At 42.8% G+C, this 16,292-nt stretch overlaps 1 protein-coding gene across 2 annotated transcripts in view; it reads left to right on the top strand.

Moving 5' to 3' along the window:
- Window positions 1–650: 650 nt before the first annotated feature.
- The window catches only part of Cenpf (centromere protein F), a 42,868-nt gene continuing 27,226 nt past the window's right edge, over window positions 651–16,292 (top strand). The window contains exons 1-10 of one of the 2 annotated variants that reach the window (XM_052199813.1): window positions 651–769; window positions 2,765–2,935; window positions 3,372–3,565; window positions 4,718–4,914; window positions 5,799–5,905; window positions 6,299–6,390; window positions 8,249–8,534; window positions 9,092–9,294; window positions 12,761–12,886; window positions 14,445–14,573. In XM_052199813.1, coding sequence (XP_052055773.1) covers window positions 3,404–3,565; window positions 4,718–4,914; window positions 5,799–5,905; window positions 6,299–6,390; window positions 8,249–8,534; window positions 9,092–9,294; window positions 12,761–12,886; window positions 14,445–14,573 — 1,302 coding nt within the window. In that variant the 5' untranslated portion in view covers window positions 651–769; window positions 2,765–2,935; window positions 3,372–3,403. The remainder of the gene's footprint in view (window positions 770–2,764; window positions 2,936–3,371; window positions 3,566–4,717; window positions 4,915–5,798; window positions 5,906–6,298; window positions 6,391–8,248; window positions 8,535–9,091; window positions 9,295–12,760; window positions 12,887–14,444; window positions 14,574–16,292) is intronic. The other variant, XM_052199812.1, reaches the window with a different exon arrangement.

Genomic DNA, 16,292 nt, shown 5'->3' with positions numbered 1-16,292 from the left:
ATCTGTAAAAAGCGCTCCCTTCGCCACAGCAACCAGCACTAATCGCATATTCAAATTTTGAGAATACGACAGGGAGGCCAGCAGTTGATGTTTGGCATGCATGTCTACATTCAAGTTTAGATTATTTGTTATATTGTGTCTCTGTTATTTATTTTTCTTTTCTCTCTCTCTCTGTATATAGCCCAGGCTGCCCTCCGAACGCCCTCCTCAGGGCTGCTAGGACAGGTGCGCGCCAACTTTTAAAATAAGCATCAACTTCGCAGCCAACTTTTAAAGTAATAATCCCCTCAGATCCAACACCTCACGTTGGTCCAAAGGTTAGAGCGAGCAGCTACCCCACAGCACAAGCCTCACCCTCCCCACACTCCTCCTCAAGCTCGCTCAGCCGCTCAGGGCTAAACCCTTGTTCAAACCGACTGCCCGCTCCTTAGAGCACGCGGCGCCCGTCTCTAGGCAACGCCAGTGCATCCGACCTCTGCGCAGGCTCCGGCATGCTTGTTTTTAAACAGTTGTCCAAAAGAGCCAATCAGAGGCGGTTCACCGAGAATCCGGGAGAGGATTGGTCTAAAGCTTCTCACAGTGGCCAATAGGCGTGGAGGCTAGCTGGACGGGCCCGGAAGTGAGGAGAGGACGAGGGGCGGCGGCCGCGGCGGGCAGTTTGAATCGCTCCAGCTGGGCGGGGAGGAGCGGCACGCTGTGTGAGGAGCTCGGCTGCGGTGAGGCACCCGGGGCTCTCAGAGCGCGGAGCCAGGTCCTGCGAGGAGCTCAGGTGAGCAGCGTCCCTCTCGGGGCCCCGGTCCCCCACCCGCGGCGCCCCATCGGAGGCCCCCGTGGTTCCCAGAAGCTTCTTTCTCAACGTGGCGGCTTAGGATCGCCTGGGTGCCGGGCTGTGCTGTGTGCTCCGCAGCCAGAAACAACTAGCGCTGGCAGAGAGGCAGGGGATTCTGACGGAGGACAACCGTGGAGACCTGGAGGGACCTCCCGAGGGCCCGGGCGGGCGATTGGCCCATGAAGGGAGCCAGCCCGGTGGAAGTCCTTTTAAACCTTCACCACCACCGAGGTTTTGCTTCATCTTTTGTCTTCCTCTCAGACCCTGCCTCTTTAATCTCGCTTTTTTTTTCATTTAACGGATTTTACAACTTTTGCTCCAGTGACCCGATTTACGTGGCCGACAGGTGGTTCTTTACTTCATCAACACCTAATGGCAATTAGGCGATCGGTGTGGTGTAGGAGAGGTAGAAAATGTATATACGTGTGTAATGAACATAGTAAAAAAAAAATGCCTTTTAAATACCCAAGACTAATAGCCAAAGCTCTGGCATCACTCACTCAAAATAACAATCCTAAAGCCCCACGATGCCCACTGAACAGTATCTAAGTGGAGACTAAACAATGCTCTGAACATCTGAGAAGATGCCACCTTGATCTGCACTCTGGATCCTAATCCTCAAATCAAAAACTTCTGTTGGCTTGTAGGGTCTTAGCGCGGAAGGATGTGTGTAGTCTTGCTTCATTCAACTTGATGTCCCAGGATCAGGTGGCATCCAAGGGGGTCTTCCTCTTCTCTGAGAAGAAGGGGAGGTGTTTGTGAGGGTGGGGAGTGGGGGGAAGGGAGGGGAGCTACTGTTAGGATGTAGAATGAATAAATAATAAAAAGAAAAAAGCAAAAATGAACCTGACCTTAAGCTAAAATACATCACCCAGGTGAGCAGCCTTGGGAAGATAGGCCTAGGACTGTAATTAGGAATTAAACTGTAAATATTATATAATAATCCTCAGCATAATATAACTTGTTATATCAACTACATATATAACTACCTTGTTGTTCTCCACAGAGTGTGTGACTATAAACATGAACATAGCTGGTGGTAGGTTTTGAATTAGAACAGAAACCTGCTGGCTTCCCTTGCTTCTATTGCCTCACTAGATTGCTCTTTTTTTTGTCTTGTTGGCGGTGGCTTTTTTCCTCTGTGGAGATGGAGCCTCTCTGTGTAGCCCTGGTTGGCCTGGAACTCATTCTGTAGATCAGGCTGACTTTAAACTCAGAGATCCACTGGCTTTCGTCTCTCAAGTGCTGGGGTGAAAGGCTGAAATGGCTGTGGCATCTTGATGTATTGATTTCTGTGGCTGGCTGATTGTTAAGACAATTTTTGCCTGTGATTTTTGGTCTAATGTACTCTCCTCACTCTTGAATGAGCAAGCTACGAGACTGCTAAGCCGCGTTACTGCAGGGTCAGTTGTTCTTTGTTTTAGTTAAGAGCCTTTGATTTCTTTCAGAAAATTTTGTGGGAAATTGGGTGTGGAGTTACAGATGTCTTCTGAGAAATGAGATCTGGGAAAAAATAATGAAGCTGACAGCAAAAGCTGTCTTTGAGGCCCGGTATCTAACATGCCAAGATCCTCGTTTCTTTTTAATTTTGAAAGTATTTTTTCAAAATATTTACAGTTAGATACTATCCCAATATACATACATGGATGTGGTTCGGAAAGAGGTAATCCACATTTTATAATTATAAGATTACAAGAGGTAATGACATTTTGTGTCATAAGCTGAAGTATATTTTTGGGGAACTGACATAGTTAACACACACAGAAAATGTACTGGGAAACGCCATTCTAATGCTCAAGGAGGTGCCAACATTATTCTCATAATTGATAAAATGGTACAAAGAACCACTGAATCTGCGTGCCTGTGGCAGGGCTTGAGTCGTCCTCTTGGTCCCTGTCTGTAGTCCTTATTCTTGTGCCTTTGTCACCTTTGCAGCAGTCCTGGCAGTAGCCTGGCACTCACTCTTGACTGATGCATGCATCAGTTTAACAAGTGATACAGCTTGGAAAAACTAGACATCTTAGGAGAAACTGGTTGGAAACTATGCCCTGTTTGGGAAGCACAGAAAAGGCTTTCCTGAGGAGAAAAAGCACTGGTTCTTAAATGGTAGGTTTTGACTCCCCTAGGGATCACATATCAGATATCCAACATATCAGATGTTTACATTACGATTTATAACAGTAGCAAGATTACAGTTAGAAGGTAGCAATGAAATAATCTTATGGTTGGGGGTCACCATAACATGAGGAGCTGTAGTGAAGGTTCTCAGGACTAGGGAGGTTGAGAGGCACTGCTCTAGAGTGTGATGCTAATGATGGGAAGAAGGAAAAGAACGTTTGTAAGATAGTGTGATGCTCTCCTTTCATACAGGTAGAATCTATTTCACTGGGAAGCATTACAGCAAAGCAAGTAGCTCTCTAAGATGTTAAAACTGAAAGAGTAAAATGAGGAAACCACAGAATGTTGTAGTAATCTGTTACTTTAACTAGCTTTAACATAGTAAAAGTTTCTTTACTAGCTTTATTACTTTTTTTTTTTTCAGTTTACTTTTAAATGCTTTAAAAATAAACCAAGATGAGCTGGGCATTGGAAGAATGGAAGGAAGGTCTCCCTACCAGAGCTCTTCAGAAGATTCAAGAGCTTGAAGGACAGCTGGACAAACTGAAGAAGGAGAAACAGCAGAGGCAGTTTCAGCTGGACTCTCTGGAAGCCGCGCTGCAGAAGCAGAAGCAGAAGGTATCTGTGCCGCAGTCGGCTTCCCGCTGGTCATTTCACCTTTATTTCACTTCCTGTAGGAAGCAGATCTTGCCATCTCCAGGTGATCTCTCCCTCTTCAGACATTGTCAATTGCCTGGTCTGCTTCATCTGTGGCTTTATTGCTGCCTGCCTGCGGATATTGAGGGCTTAATTTCATTCTAACTTATGTTTGGGAAATGGCTTTTTTACCACGTGTGATAAGGCCAAGTGTCTGGCTTCAGATCTGGATTGAGATAGTTTTCTGATATTTTACAGTTGAAATGGAGATTGCTATCTAACATTGAGCTTTAAAAAACTTTGCTGTTCCCAACATCATTTCTTCTGGAGTATTAATGAAAATGTTTGAAAAAACAAAGCAAAACCCTGTTAGCCAACTATGTGGTAATCCAATTATGATTATGACTTCTAATATATTTTTGCTTATGGAGGGATTTTTGATTCCTTAAAATAGCTGACTTCCTCGGTGAAACTTGAAAATGAATAATTCAGGAAAAGTTATAAGGTTTATTTTAAAATTCCTTTTTAAAAATATATATTTGTGTGTGTGTGTGTGTGTATGCATGTGTGTGTGCGCGTTGTATGTGCCTGATTGTGTATCACATGCATGAGAGCTCAGAAAAGGACGTCAGATCCCGACAATTGTGAGCCATGTGATGTGGGTGCTGGGAATTGGACCCAGGTCCTTTGCAAGAGCAGCGAGTTCTTTTTTTTTTTTTAGATTTGGTTTTTTCGAGACAGGGTTTCTCTGTGTAGCCCTGGCTGTCCTGGAACTCACTCTGTAGACCAGGCTGGCCTCAAACTCAGAAATCCGCCTGCCTCTGCCTCCCAGAGTGCTGGGATTACAGGTGTGCGCCACCACCGCCAGGCTCCAGCAAGTTATTCTTACTGAGCCATTGCTGCAGGCTTTTATTTTCAAATTCTTTAAAGGATGTTAAATGATTTTTGCGACTTTATAGAACTTTGTCTATATGCTTAAGAGTTTGGTTATTTAAAATTTCTTTGTTACATCAAGCATCACCTCCCCTACCCCAGGGGTTTATTTACCATTACCACAATATCACAGAAAAGGTAGAGTCAGATTTATATGTAATACTTAGTAAGTGCATAACTATTGTCAACAATCTCTGATAGGTTGAAGATGGAAAGACTGAGGGTGCAGATCTGAAGAGGGAAAATCAAAGACTGATGGAGATATGTGAAACTTTGGAGAAAACAAGGCAGAAGCTTTCTCATGAACTTCAAGTTAAGGAGTCACTTGTGAATTTCCAAGAAAGTCAACTGAGCTCGTGCAAAAGGCAGATAGAAAAGCTGGAACAGGAACTTAAGCGGTAACTGTCTGAGGAGCATTCCTGTGGACTTCAGGGCGCAGGGCCTCAGTCCTCCTCCTGAGAGCTTGGGCAAATGCTGAGGAATCCTAACTTGTAGCTAGGCTAACATAAGAACTGTTAAAACTTGTAGTGCTAAGGGCCCCAATGTACAACTCCTGCAGAAAGACCAACACTGGAGAGAGCATCATTTGTACTCAGGGAAGCTTCAGCTGCCAGAGACCAGCACTTGCTGGCCTGTGATTTCTGTCGATGGAGCAAAAGAGCCACTAAAGTAGATGGGTAGCACTTCTAGCCATAGTCTTATTAGATGTGTTATGGTAATTTATATATCTCTTTTTTAAATGCTGTATAATATCTATCAAGTATTTATTTATTTGTGTGTCCATGCACATGTGGGGAGGTCATTGAATAATTTTTGGTAGTCATTTTATGAGTTTCAAGGATCAATCTTGAATTGATGGCAAATGTCTTTACCTACTGAGCCATCCTGCCCACCCCAAGTCCCTTGTTTTGCAATGATTATCATAAGTAATGTCTCCATTTTCATGATTAGAACCTATGTTTCAAGAATATCACTTGACTTGTGTTTCTGAAGTTCTTTCTGTACCTTTTTTCTGCTTAGATGGAATGTAAAATTTGGTTGGACTGTGTCTCCAGCCCTCTATACTTCTTTGCTGCTAAAGTGCTTATAGGGCTTCGTAATATTTAGAAGAGAGGGTACTTCCTTTTACATCTAGCTTAAGAATGAGCTCTCATTAAATGCTGGATAAAAGGATTCTGAGAGGCTAAGTTTCATATACTTATTTGTTCTTTGGAAATGTATGGCACTGGTATTCTTTAGTCTTTGTTCTAATCTGTGTTGGTCTTTTGGGTTTTTATAACAGGTGTAAATCTGAATTTGAAAGAAGCCAGCAAGTTGCACAGTTGGCAGAAGTTTCCTTGAATCCATGCAGTACACCTCAGAAACTCTTTGCAACTCCACTTACACCGAGTCAGTATTATATCTGTATAAACAACTCTGAGTTTTAAATTATGAATTAATGACTTAGTCCAAATTTGGACTCAGCTTTTAATTTTAGTGTTTCAAAAATGTCATCCCTAATTGGGTGTTTGTTGAGTTATGTTGATCCATTAGAGGCAAGCATTAACCCTTACATTTTACCTTTCTGCAGTTATGTTTCAAAAGATATTCAGTTTCAGAATATAGGGGACACCTCTTTTCATATATGAGTAATTTGATCAATACTTTAATATATTGCTCCACAGTGTTCTATTAAATAGTGTTACTTATTTAAGACTTAGTACAATCATTACTGATCTTTTAATTCCTTTATGAAATCATTAGTTGACACAAAATCTCATTTGGATGTCTGTCTGGGTTTAGGTTCCACATACGAAGATCTAAAAGAAAAATATAATAAAGAAGTTGAAGAACGGAAAAGATTGGAGGCAGAGGTTAAAGCTTTGCATGCAAAAGTAAGTCCATTGTGGTCCCTGCAGATGAAGGTGCATTCACAGAAGCCCTCTGCTGTGGCACAAGAAGAGTGATTTGCCTTATGGAGATGTGCTATGTTTCTCTTATCTTGAGAAAAACTCAGGCCTCATTTGATAGTAATTATTTTTCTCTGTTTTAAAAAATAAGGGCTAGCAAGATGGCTCATCAGGTGAAGGCCCTTGCTGTGCCGTCCTGACTTCCTGGTCTGTGGCACCCGTGGGGGAAGGAAGGGCTTGACTCCCAGAGCTGGCTTCTGATCTCACCCAGGTGCAGCAAAATGTACCTTCTTGAACTCACCTGTGACACAAATAAATAAAATTAAACTTGAATTCCAAGCCATCCTGAGCTATATGGTTAAGACCATGTCTTAAAGCGAAAACTACTGGGTGAGGTTAGTTTTATCTGCAAATATTAAATGTGCATGGGGGTATTGAGGCCATCCTATCTTCTTATTAAAACAGATGGAGAGGAACCTGTTTAGAGAGGGAAGTCTAGGGAGTTATTCCTTATTCCTGATGCTTGCTGCGGACTCCTGTGGTATAATGCACTTACAAGAACTGGGTTTTGAGAGTCGTTATTGGTAGAGTTTTCATTTCAGAGGAGAATATTGGCAATGTGGTGTCCTGTTTCTTTTAGGTAGTTGCCAGTAAGTTTTTCTGGTTGTTTGTTTGGTGTTTTAGAGAGACACAAGTCCTATCGTAGACTGGCTTCAAACGCGTTACGTAGCTGAGGACTGCCTTGGAACTTCTGGACTTCCTGCCTTGCTTTCTGAGGGCCGGGGTCACAGATGTGCGCACTGACCTTGGTTTTTATGCTGTGTGTAGATGGGATCACGGACTTCATGCATACTGACTACACACTCTACCAGCTGTGCTGTACCCTAGAGAGCTACTCCATCATCATATGGGCCAGGAAACAGAAGTGAGGAAAGAATTGCTTAATGGCAACAAAGACAGACGTTTAGTGAGGTGTTACAATTCAGACAGCTTACAGCAGACTTTGTAAGTAGGTAACTAAATATGGAGAGTCAAAAGATACCTATTTCTTTACCTGTCCTTAAAGCTTGTTTTGAGGTCACCAGGATTTTTGTACCAAATGTACTGCTTACCAAAATAAATAAAAGTAAAATCACCCACCTTGTCTTAGAGACATGTGCTTCCTCATTTGGTACCAGTTCTACCCCTGATGTTAAAGGAGGATGAAGTTCTGTAACCACTGAACCTCTCCAATAGCCAGAAGAGTGTTTGCTGTAGAGTGAATACAGCATCTGTCTCAAAGTCTCTGTGTTCATCAGAAAGAAGGCAGAAAGTGCTTTAGAGCATAGGCTGCACACAAGTGTTGATTATAGAACATCCACATGATGTTTCTAGGGGATTACCAGGTATGAAAATGAGATTAGTGACACTTCTGTAGGTTGATACTTAGTGTAAAAGTAGGTGGGGAAGACAAGACAGACAAAGGAAAGCCAGTTTCGGGATTTAAGATGGAGGTGGATAACGGTAAGCAGTACCGATTTAGCCCTCATGAACTGGTGGTGTCTCAATCAGGTGGTAGTTCTTGCTCACCTGAGAAATCTGTTAGGACATTGCCTTACGAGGTCTTGGGACTTATGATGTCCTCTATCTGTTTGGCATTCATTATTAGTATGCTGTACTAGCATCATTATGGGATTGTAGCTTCATGCTCTGTTTGGAAAGAAATAGCCCTGAATGTGGAGATTTCTAGGTTTGTGTTTGTAGAGCATAGGCAAGGTCCTGGGTTTGATCCCAACACTGGAAAAAAGAAATTAAAAACATTTTTTTTTTCTGAAGGGCTCTAAAGAGTTTTCTGTTTTTGCAGAGAGCGAGCTTGCCTGCTTCCCAAGCCACCATGAGTCACCGAGACATTGCAAGACATCAGGCTTCCTCATCAGTGTTTTCTTGGCAACAGGAAAAAACCCCAAGTCGCCCTTCATCTTGTTCTCAGAAAACCCCACTAAGGAGAGATGCCTCTGCTGCTCATGCTTTGGGGGAAGAAGTGACTCCTAACAAATCAAGTGTGCAGACAGGGAGAGGAGAGTGCAGCAGCCTCCCTGATGGTCCTCAGAGTTCTCAGCTTTTGCACCAGGCCAAAGCTCAGAATCAAGGTAACTTTCTGACAAATTAAGTTTAAATGAAGGTTTTTCTAGATAATTTTAGTCTGGGGTGTGCACAGGAATGAACGGGAGGGACCTGATCATTAAAACTGGTAATATAAGAGGTTTACCCTGTTGTTCTTCAGTGGAGGCAGAGCCCTTGGGTACTGTAGGGGGTTGAGCGCCCCACTGCTGAGCACAGGGTTGAATTGATAGGGAAGGACATAAAGCAAACCTTAGTGCCCAGAGTGTCAAGTTCAGTGGTGACTTTACAGAGGACGTACCTTGTGATAAGCACACCACTACCATTGATACTGCTTGCATTTCCTCCCTGTGCCCCTCCGTGAAGATGTGAGGAAACGTATTTCTCCTCTTTCTCTGGAGTATTTAAATACACATGTCAGTGGAGATGCTGACTGTTGAAGTTAAGTCCAATTAGTTTCTGTATTTAATGTAAATTAGAGTTATCTCACTGAAGATTTCAGAGTACGTAAAATAAGTAAGTTGTGAACATCTTGTAAATATATGTTTATCTATAATTGTAATATGGTTTTCTTTTGTGCTTTAAGAGCTAAAAAGCAAGATGAATGAGTTAGAACTACGTCTGCAAGGGCAAGAAAAGGAAATGAAAGGCCAAGTGAATAAATTTCAAGAGTTACAGCTACAGCTGGAGAAATTGAAAGTGGAATTAATTGAAAAAGAGAAAATTTTGAATAAAACCAGAGATGAAGTAGTGAGAACCACAGGCCAGTATGACCAAGCAGCAACCAAGGTATTTGACTTTTCATGAATGATTGAGAAAGTGCTGGGTTTTTATATCTAAACTCACACGGTCATTCTTAGTAAAGGCCTTTGAAAGCACATGTTGGGTGCGGCTGATGCAGGTGAACTGGTTGGCCATGCGCTTTGGGGGGTAACAGAACCGGGCTTGCCTGTTGGGGGTCACCACTACACGAGGAACTGTATTAAAGGGCCTCAGCATTAGGAAGGTTGAGAAGCACTGCCTTAGTACTATGGAGCATACATGACATCTAGTGGCTAGTTACTTACACATGGACTGTGCATAACTGGCACCACAGTGGCATTCAAAATATTTTTGAATGAAGCATAAATACCTTCAAAGATCTGTTTTAATACGCCCCATTTGTAAAGAAAGGATTCTGATGCCGGGCGGCCAGTGGTGGTGCACGCCTGTAATCCCAGCACTCTGGGAGGCAGAGGCAGGCGGATTTCTGAGTTCGAGGCCAGCCTGGTCTACAGAGTGAGTTCCAGGACAGCCAGGGCTACACAGAGAAACCCTGTCTCGAAAAAACCAAATCTAAAAAAACCAAAAAAAAAAAAAAAAAGAAAAAAAAGAAAAGAAAGAAAGGATTCAAGTCCCCTAGGAATGTGTTGCACTTTGCGGGACTACCAGCAGAGGGCGCCAAGGGTCCATTTACTTTGGTGCTCTTTTTTTTTTTTTTTTTGGTGAGATTGTCAATCATCAAAAGGCCAGTGTGTCCTCGGCCAGTGATCTTTAAGTTGTCTATCCATTTCCATATGCAGAGCAAAGTAGGTTCTCAATCACTATTTGCTAAATTCATATTTTTTTCTTATAAATCATTTGGTACTATTCCTTGGGAATTTAAAAACTTAAAGCTTCTTGTAGCAATGAAGGTATCTTAATGTCTGAGGCAGAAGTGCATTTGGTCTGTTGGCTTAAGCTTGGAATGCTTTCTGATGCTAGGGAAATGGTTCAGTTGGGAAAGTGCTTGCTGTGGACCTGAGTGGAGTCCCAGCACCCAAATAAAAAGCCGGGAGCTCATCAGCGTGATGGAGAACTTATACACACACATGGAAAGCTTTCGGTGGGCTTTGGTGAGAAAGTGTTCCATTGTGTAGCTCAGGCTGATGAGTCTCCTGTCTCAGTCTTAATGCCGAAATGTGCCGCTATGTAAAGCTCACTTTTATCTTCTTAAAGTTCTGGTATTTCCAAAACCATTTTGTCACCATTGACCAGTTTGGTACTGTTCATCTTTGCTTAGTTAATAACTGACATTTTGTCTTCCAGCAAAATATTGCATAGTGTTTTCTTCAATTCTCAGATTTCCAATATAATACTCATAATAGTGTTAAATTAGACTCTGGGTGGCTGAACAGATGGCTTCCTCAGTAAAGTGCTTATCACATAAGCCTGAGGACAGTAGTTTAATCTGTTCCCAACACTCATGCTTAAATTACTTGCATACATAAATGGGATTTGTGAATTGACTTAGTGGGTAAAAGTAGTTGCTGCAGAAACTGACGGACAGCCTGAGTTTAGTCCTTGGAGCCCATGATAGGAGAGAACTGACTCCCAGAAGCTGTTCTCTGACGGTTTGCGTGTGCTGTGCTCCCCTATCACATATGCACACACAGTAATAGCTGGTAATGGTTGCATGTGTCTGTAGTCCTACCGCTGGGGGTGGAGTGGGGTGGGGACAGAGGCAGAAGGACCCCTGCTGCTGGCTGTCTAGGCTGTGCAGCACAATTTGTCCAGTATCATTGAGAGACCGTACCTGAAAAACCAAGATGGGGGGCCATTGAGATGGAGAACACTGAGGTTGACTTCTGGTCTCCAGCCGCACTTGCTCATGTATACCTTTCTACATATTTGCAAACCCATGTCCACATCACTCAAACAGGCATGTATTGGTAGAATTTCAGAGAGAAATATTGGTGGGGAAGCTTTCCAAGTTGAGGCATCTCGCAGACTGGAGAATCTTTCCCCATTAATACAAGCTTTCTGGATTTTTTCTTTTTTTGATTATGTATGTGCATTGATGTTTTGCTTGGATGCATGCATATCTGTGTGTGGGTGTCATCATCTGGAACTGGAGTTATAGACAGTTGTGAGCTTGTAAGTGGGTGCTGGGAATTTCAAGTCCTTTGGAAGAGCAGCCAGTACACTTGAACTTTGAGCCACTTCTCTAGTCCTTATAAAGCTTTCTTATTACTTATTGAATGTTATCTTTGTGAGGGTTAGCCATTTTAAGGATTTGAACTTAAAGAGATGGAATGAATCTCATCACTTGATTGATTAAAACAATTTTAATTTTAGGAAAATACCCTAAGTTTTCATGTAATTTTAAAATTGGCAGATTACTGAATAGATAAGAAAGCAACAACTTATTCTTTCTGTTGTTTGTGAGCATAATTAGAAAACAGCTGTGGAAAACCACATTTTCTGGGGTTCTATGAGCCTCTGGAAATGTAATGGCGTAATGAGTATTATGGAAAGAAATGGTTTACTTAATATTTAAAATTTTTTACAAATATTCATGGGCTGGGCATGGCGGTACATTCCTTTAATACCAGCACCAGAAAGAAAGAGAGTCTGGCAGATCCCTGACCTCGAACTCAGAAATCCTCCTGCCTCTGCCTCCCAAGTGCTGGAATTAAAGGCGTGCACCACCACCTGCCCGGCTTATTTTTTTAGCTCTTAAATCACTAGGTCAGTATCACTGCCTTGATTGTTCACAGATGTTCTATGTGAAGGAGGTCTATGTGAAGAGGTTCTATGTGAAGGCAGCGCAGGAGTGAGACCCCAGCCTAGCTGGAACAAGGATTTCTGGGTCCTTCTCATGCCTCCATCCCTCATCTTGCCATGGGAATGCTGGGTTTACAGATGCAGACATCACATCCTGCTCTTCTAGCAGGTTTTGGGGACTGGAGTCAGACTGTCAGCCTTGTACTGAGCTCTCAGGCCTAGTGCTGCCTTTTGACCTGCTTGCCATGCAGTGGTGTGGGTATGTTCTAATACTGCCGTCTCTCTTTCCCATGGCACACACTGTGAAATGTTTTAAAAATGTACTGATGATTAACCTCCTTCTGATATTTCCCCGTATAAATTTCATATGTGCTTTATAAAATCATAGTGACCTTAGGATTTGGATAATGAATATGAGCCTGACTTTAAGTAAACTAAAAAGACCAAAACATGGTAAACATGAAACAGACTTTAGGGAGTACAATTTATTTTTATTTTATTTATTTTTTGAGACAGGTTCTCAGTATGTAGCCCTTGCTGGCCTGGAACTCACTGTGTAGACCCTACTGACTTTGAACTCAGAGATCTGCCTACCTCTGCCTCCCCAGTGCTGGGTGGGTTTCAAGGTTTAGATCACCACACTGGCTAGACTAAAATTTCTTAGAACACAACATTGGGCTCCACTCTCTGAGTAACTAGTTTTGTATGGAATATTTTTATCTGTTATCAGTGTACTTCCTTGGAACAAAAGCTGAAAAATTTGACTGAGGAGTTGAGTTGTCATCGGCAGAATGCAGACATTGCTAAGCGTTCCCTGGAACAGAGAATTAAGGAGAAAGAAAAGGAGCTTCAAGAGGTAAGGTGACTGGGTTCACAGGGACTTTTTATGAGAAAGACTGTTGACTTTACAGTTTGGAAGGAAGCTCTGTTTATGACTGAGGACATTATAGACCAGGCTTGCTTTGTGAACTTAATAAGGCCACTGCATTTTCCCTCACATCTGCTATTTTTTTTAAAGACTTATTTATTTTATGTATATGAGTACACCATTGCTTTCTTCAGACACACCAGAAGAGGACATCGGATGCCATTTCAGATGGTTGTGAGCCACCATGTGGTTGCTGGGAATTGAACTCGGGACCTCTGGAAGAGCAGCCCGCGTTCTTAACTGCTGAGCCATCTCTCCAGCCCACAACTGCATTTGTATACTTTGTCCACCATTCTCTTCTTGATTCACAAAAATGGACCATTTTTTGGAGTTAGTCTTTATGGGCTTAGAGTTTGATACTGAGTAGGGAAAGAGCATCTTTAAGCTCGTGCTCTACAGTGAGAGGATTGTTTCATGGTCTTCAGTTGTCTTTTAAGGCTGTGAGTTGGTTAATTACCTAATAAGGTGTTTGAGATAGTCAGGGATTCAGAGGTGGCCTGGTGGGCGTGTTTTGTCAGTGTGGGTTGTTCAGGTGCTTTCATTTGAGCAGAAATGGTAGTAGACATTCCCTTGGTTGCCAAAATCAACCAGTAGCATTTACTTGTTCTTTTAATGAAGACCATTGTAAATGGTGTATGGCTGATTAGTTAAGCCCTCTTGTGTTTCTTTTCCTTTTTGAACATGAGCTTATTTAGCCCAAGTTCTGTGAACTACTGATCCTTTTTGCTTTTACTGCCCAAGTGCTAGATTAAGTATGTGTGTGTCACCATGCCACCATGCCAGATCCTATATCCGTTTTTGGTGTTTGTTTTTGCTTGTTTCGTTTTAAAAGCATGTCTATACGTATATGGGCACATGTGAGTACAGATGTACATACACATGTATGGGCGTGAGTGAGGAGGCTTGACGCTGATGCAGAATGTCTTCAGTTGGTCTGTGAGTTGAACCTAGAGCTGGCTGATCTATTATTATAGCTAGCCAGCTTGCCCTGGGGATCCTCTTTCTCTGCCTCTTGAGTGCTGAGAATACAGCTGGCGATACACCTGCCTGGGCTTCTGGGGTTCCTGGGATCCATGCGCTTATATGGATGGAAAGCATTATGTACTGAGCCATCTTCCTAGTGCCTAAGCCTAAATGTGTAGTGTGTTCTGTGCTAAGTTGTGTAGATTGCAGCTCAGCTGTTCTTTACTGCCATTCATCCTTCAAAACTGAGATAACTAAGATTGACGATAGGTGGAAATAGCCTGACTTCCATGTGGTCGCCTGGTGACTCTTGACCTTCCCCACCCCACGCCCAGACCTGGATTTGATTATCGGAGACCAGGATCATGGGTGATTGGTCTTAAGTGGCATTCGGTAGATGGTCAGCATGGCTCCCTGTTGTCTCTTACACTTTGCAAGTAGCATTGCCTGGTGTGTGTGTGTGCTGCAACTGTGCCTGGGATCACCTTGTTAATGGCTGGTTGATGTGATGGTTGCTTTCCAGGAGCTGTCCCGTCAGCACCAGTCTTTCCAAGCTCTGGACAGTGAGCACACTCAGATGAAAAACAGACTTACCCAGGAGTTACAGCAGGCCAAGCATTCGCTCAGCGTCCTCCAGCTGGAACTGGAGAAGGTAGGGTTCTGAGCTTGGTTCACACAGTCCTGCACATGTGCTCCTTCTGTGTCTTAGTTGACTTAACATTTTGTTTTAACTGAAAGTGAAAAGCAGAAAAAAATGTGACATTTACTTTTTGAAAAATGTAGTATTTCAGGTTTAATATGTCTGTCTTAAACATTTGTCATTGTTTATGGTGAAAACTTTCAAAATCCTTTGTCGCAGCATTTGTGCAGAACGTAACTATTGTACTGTAGCACACCAGATCCTGTTTCTGTCTAACAGTCTTTAGAACCTGAGAGTTATCCTTCCCTTCCTCTTATTCTCCATCTCTGAAATGACCGTGTTTTTCCCCAACATCCTTGGGATCAGCTTTTTGGTACTTGTTATGGAAGTCAGTAACAATGGAAAGCTGTCCAAAGGATTTCCTTCCCCCAGAGAGTTAAAGTTCGGGCAGTCACCAGTTGGCTTATTTAAGACTTGTAAGAGTGCTGCACCCAGGTTTCTGGCTTTGCATGCTACCTATGTTCTGCTGGCTCTGGTTCTATGTCTTCAGTCTGTGATGTTCTGCCTGTGTGACTTGATCATAGAACTTGAGCTGTTGTTTTCTGGATGAGGACCTCCTTTAGTCCCCTATATCCTTCTAACAGAAATTATATTCTTCACAGTGCACAGGCCCACCCTTCCAGGTTTCCCACAGTTCTTGTCTCACATCTCAACCTAGTCCTTCAAAACTGCTGAATCTACCTTTGTTGATGCACTGTTGTTTTTATTTTATAATGTATATGTGTATATTCCTGTGTGAATGATAGTATATTTTGTTTTATAATAATTTTTACTTAAAAAATTAAAAGATGCATATAATAAATTTTGGTCATATTTCACCAGAGCTACACTCCCAACTCCATGTCCTGTTTTGTTTTTATAACTCTTGAGTCCAGTTTGTACTGTTAATGTGCTCATGGGTATGGGGCATTCGGTGAGGCAGAGTTGCCCTGCCAGGGGCCATACCCTTGAAGAACACTGTTCCTCCTCAGCGGCCATCAGTTGTCCATTGCTCCTCAGTTAGGAATGGGAGGTAGAGGCCGGGCAGTGGTGGCGCACGCCTTTAATCCCAGCACTTGGGAGGCAGAGGCAGGTGGATTTCTGAGTTTGCGGCCAGCCTGGTCTACAGAGTGAGTTCCAGGACAGTCAGGGCTACACAGAGAAACCCTGTCTCGAAAAAAAACAAAAAAAAAACCAAAAAAAAACAAACAAAAGGAATCGGAGGTAGTTTTCTCCTCTCCCCGGCCCATGCTGGAGTGCTGCCTAACCTGATCTCATGCAGGTTTTGAACACACATATACAACTGCAGCTGCTGTAGACTCATGACTGCAAGTGTCCTGTCATGTCCAGAAGGACATGCTTTTCTCTGGCCATCTCCACCCTCTGGCTCCTACAGATTTTATAGCATGTCACTATTACCTATCGGGGACTAATTTTGTCATCCACCCCAGAAACTTTCCCATGTGCCCTTCCTCCAAGATAAGAAGAAATCTGACTTTTTGTCAGTGTTAATACATGATGCTGAATACAGCTGCTTTAACCATGTTCACTGCGACATCCCAGTCCCAGTCACCATTCTCAGTTGCCACGTCACCTTCCTGCCTGCCTCTCACATCTGTGCTTGTTTCTTAACAGTCTGTTTTTAGTCAGTAACCAGAGCAAAGATATCAGGGAAGTCAGCTCTCTCTCATA

Source organism: Apodemus sylvaticus, chromosome 12, assembly GCF_947179515.1.
Source record: "Apodemus sylvaticus chromosome 12, mApoSyl1.1, whole genome shotgun sequence".
Classification (NCBI taxonomy): Eukaryota; Metazoa; Chordata; class Mammalia; order Rodentia; family Muridae; genus Apodemus; species Apodemus sylvaticus.
This window is presented reverse-complemented; position numbering and strand designations above follow the sequence as displayed.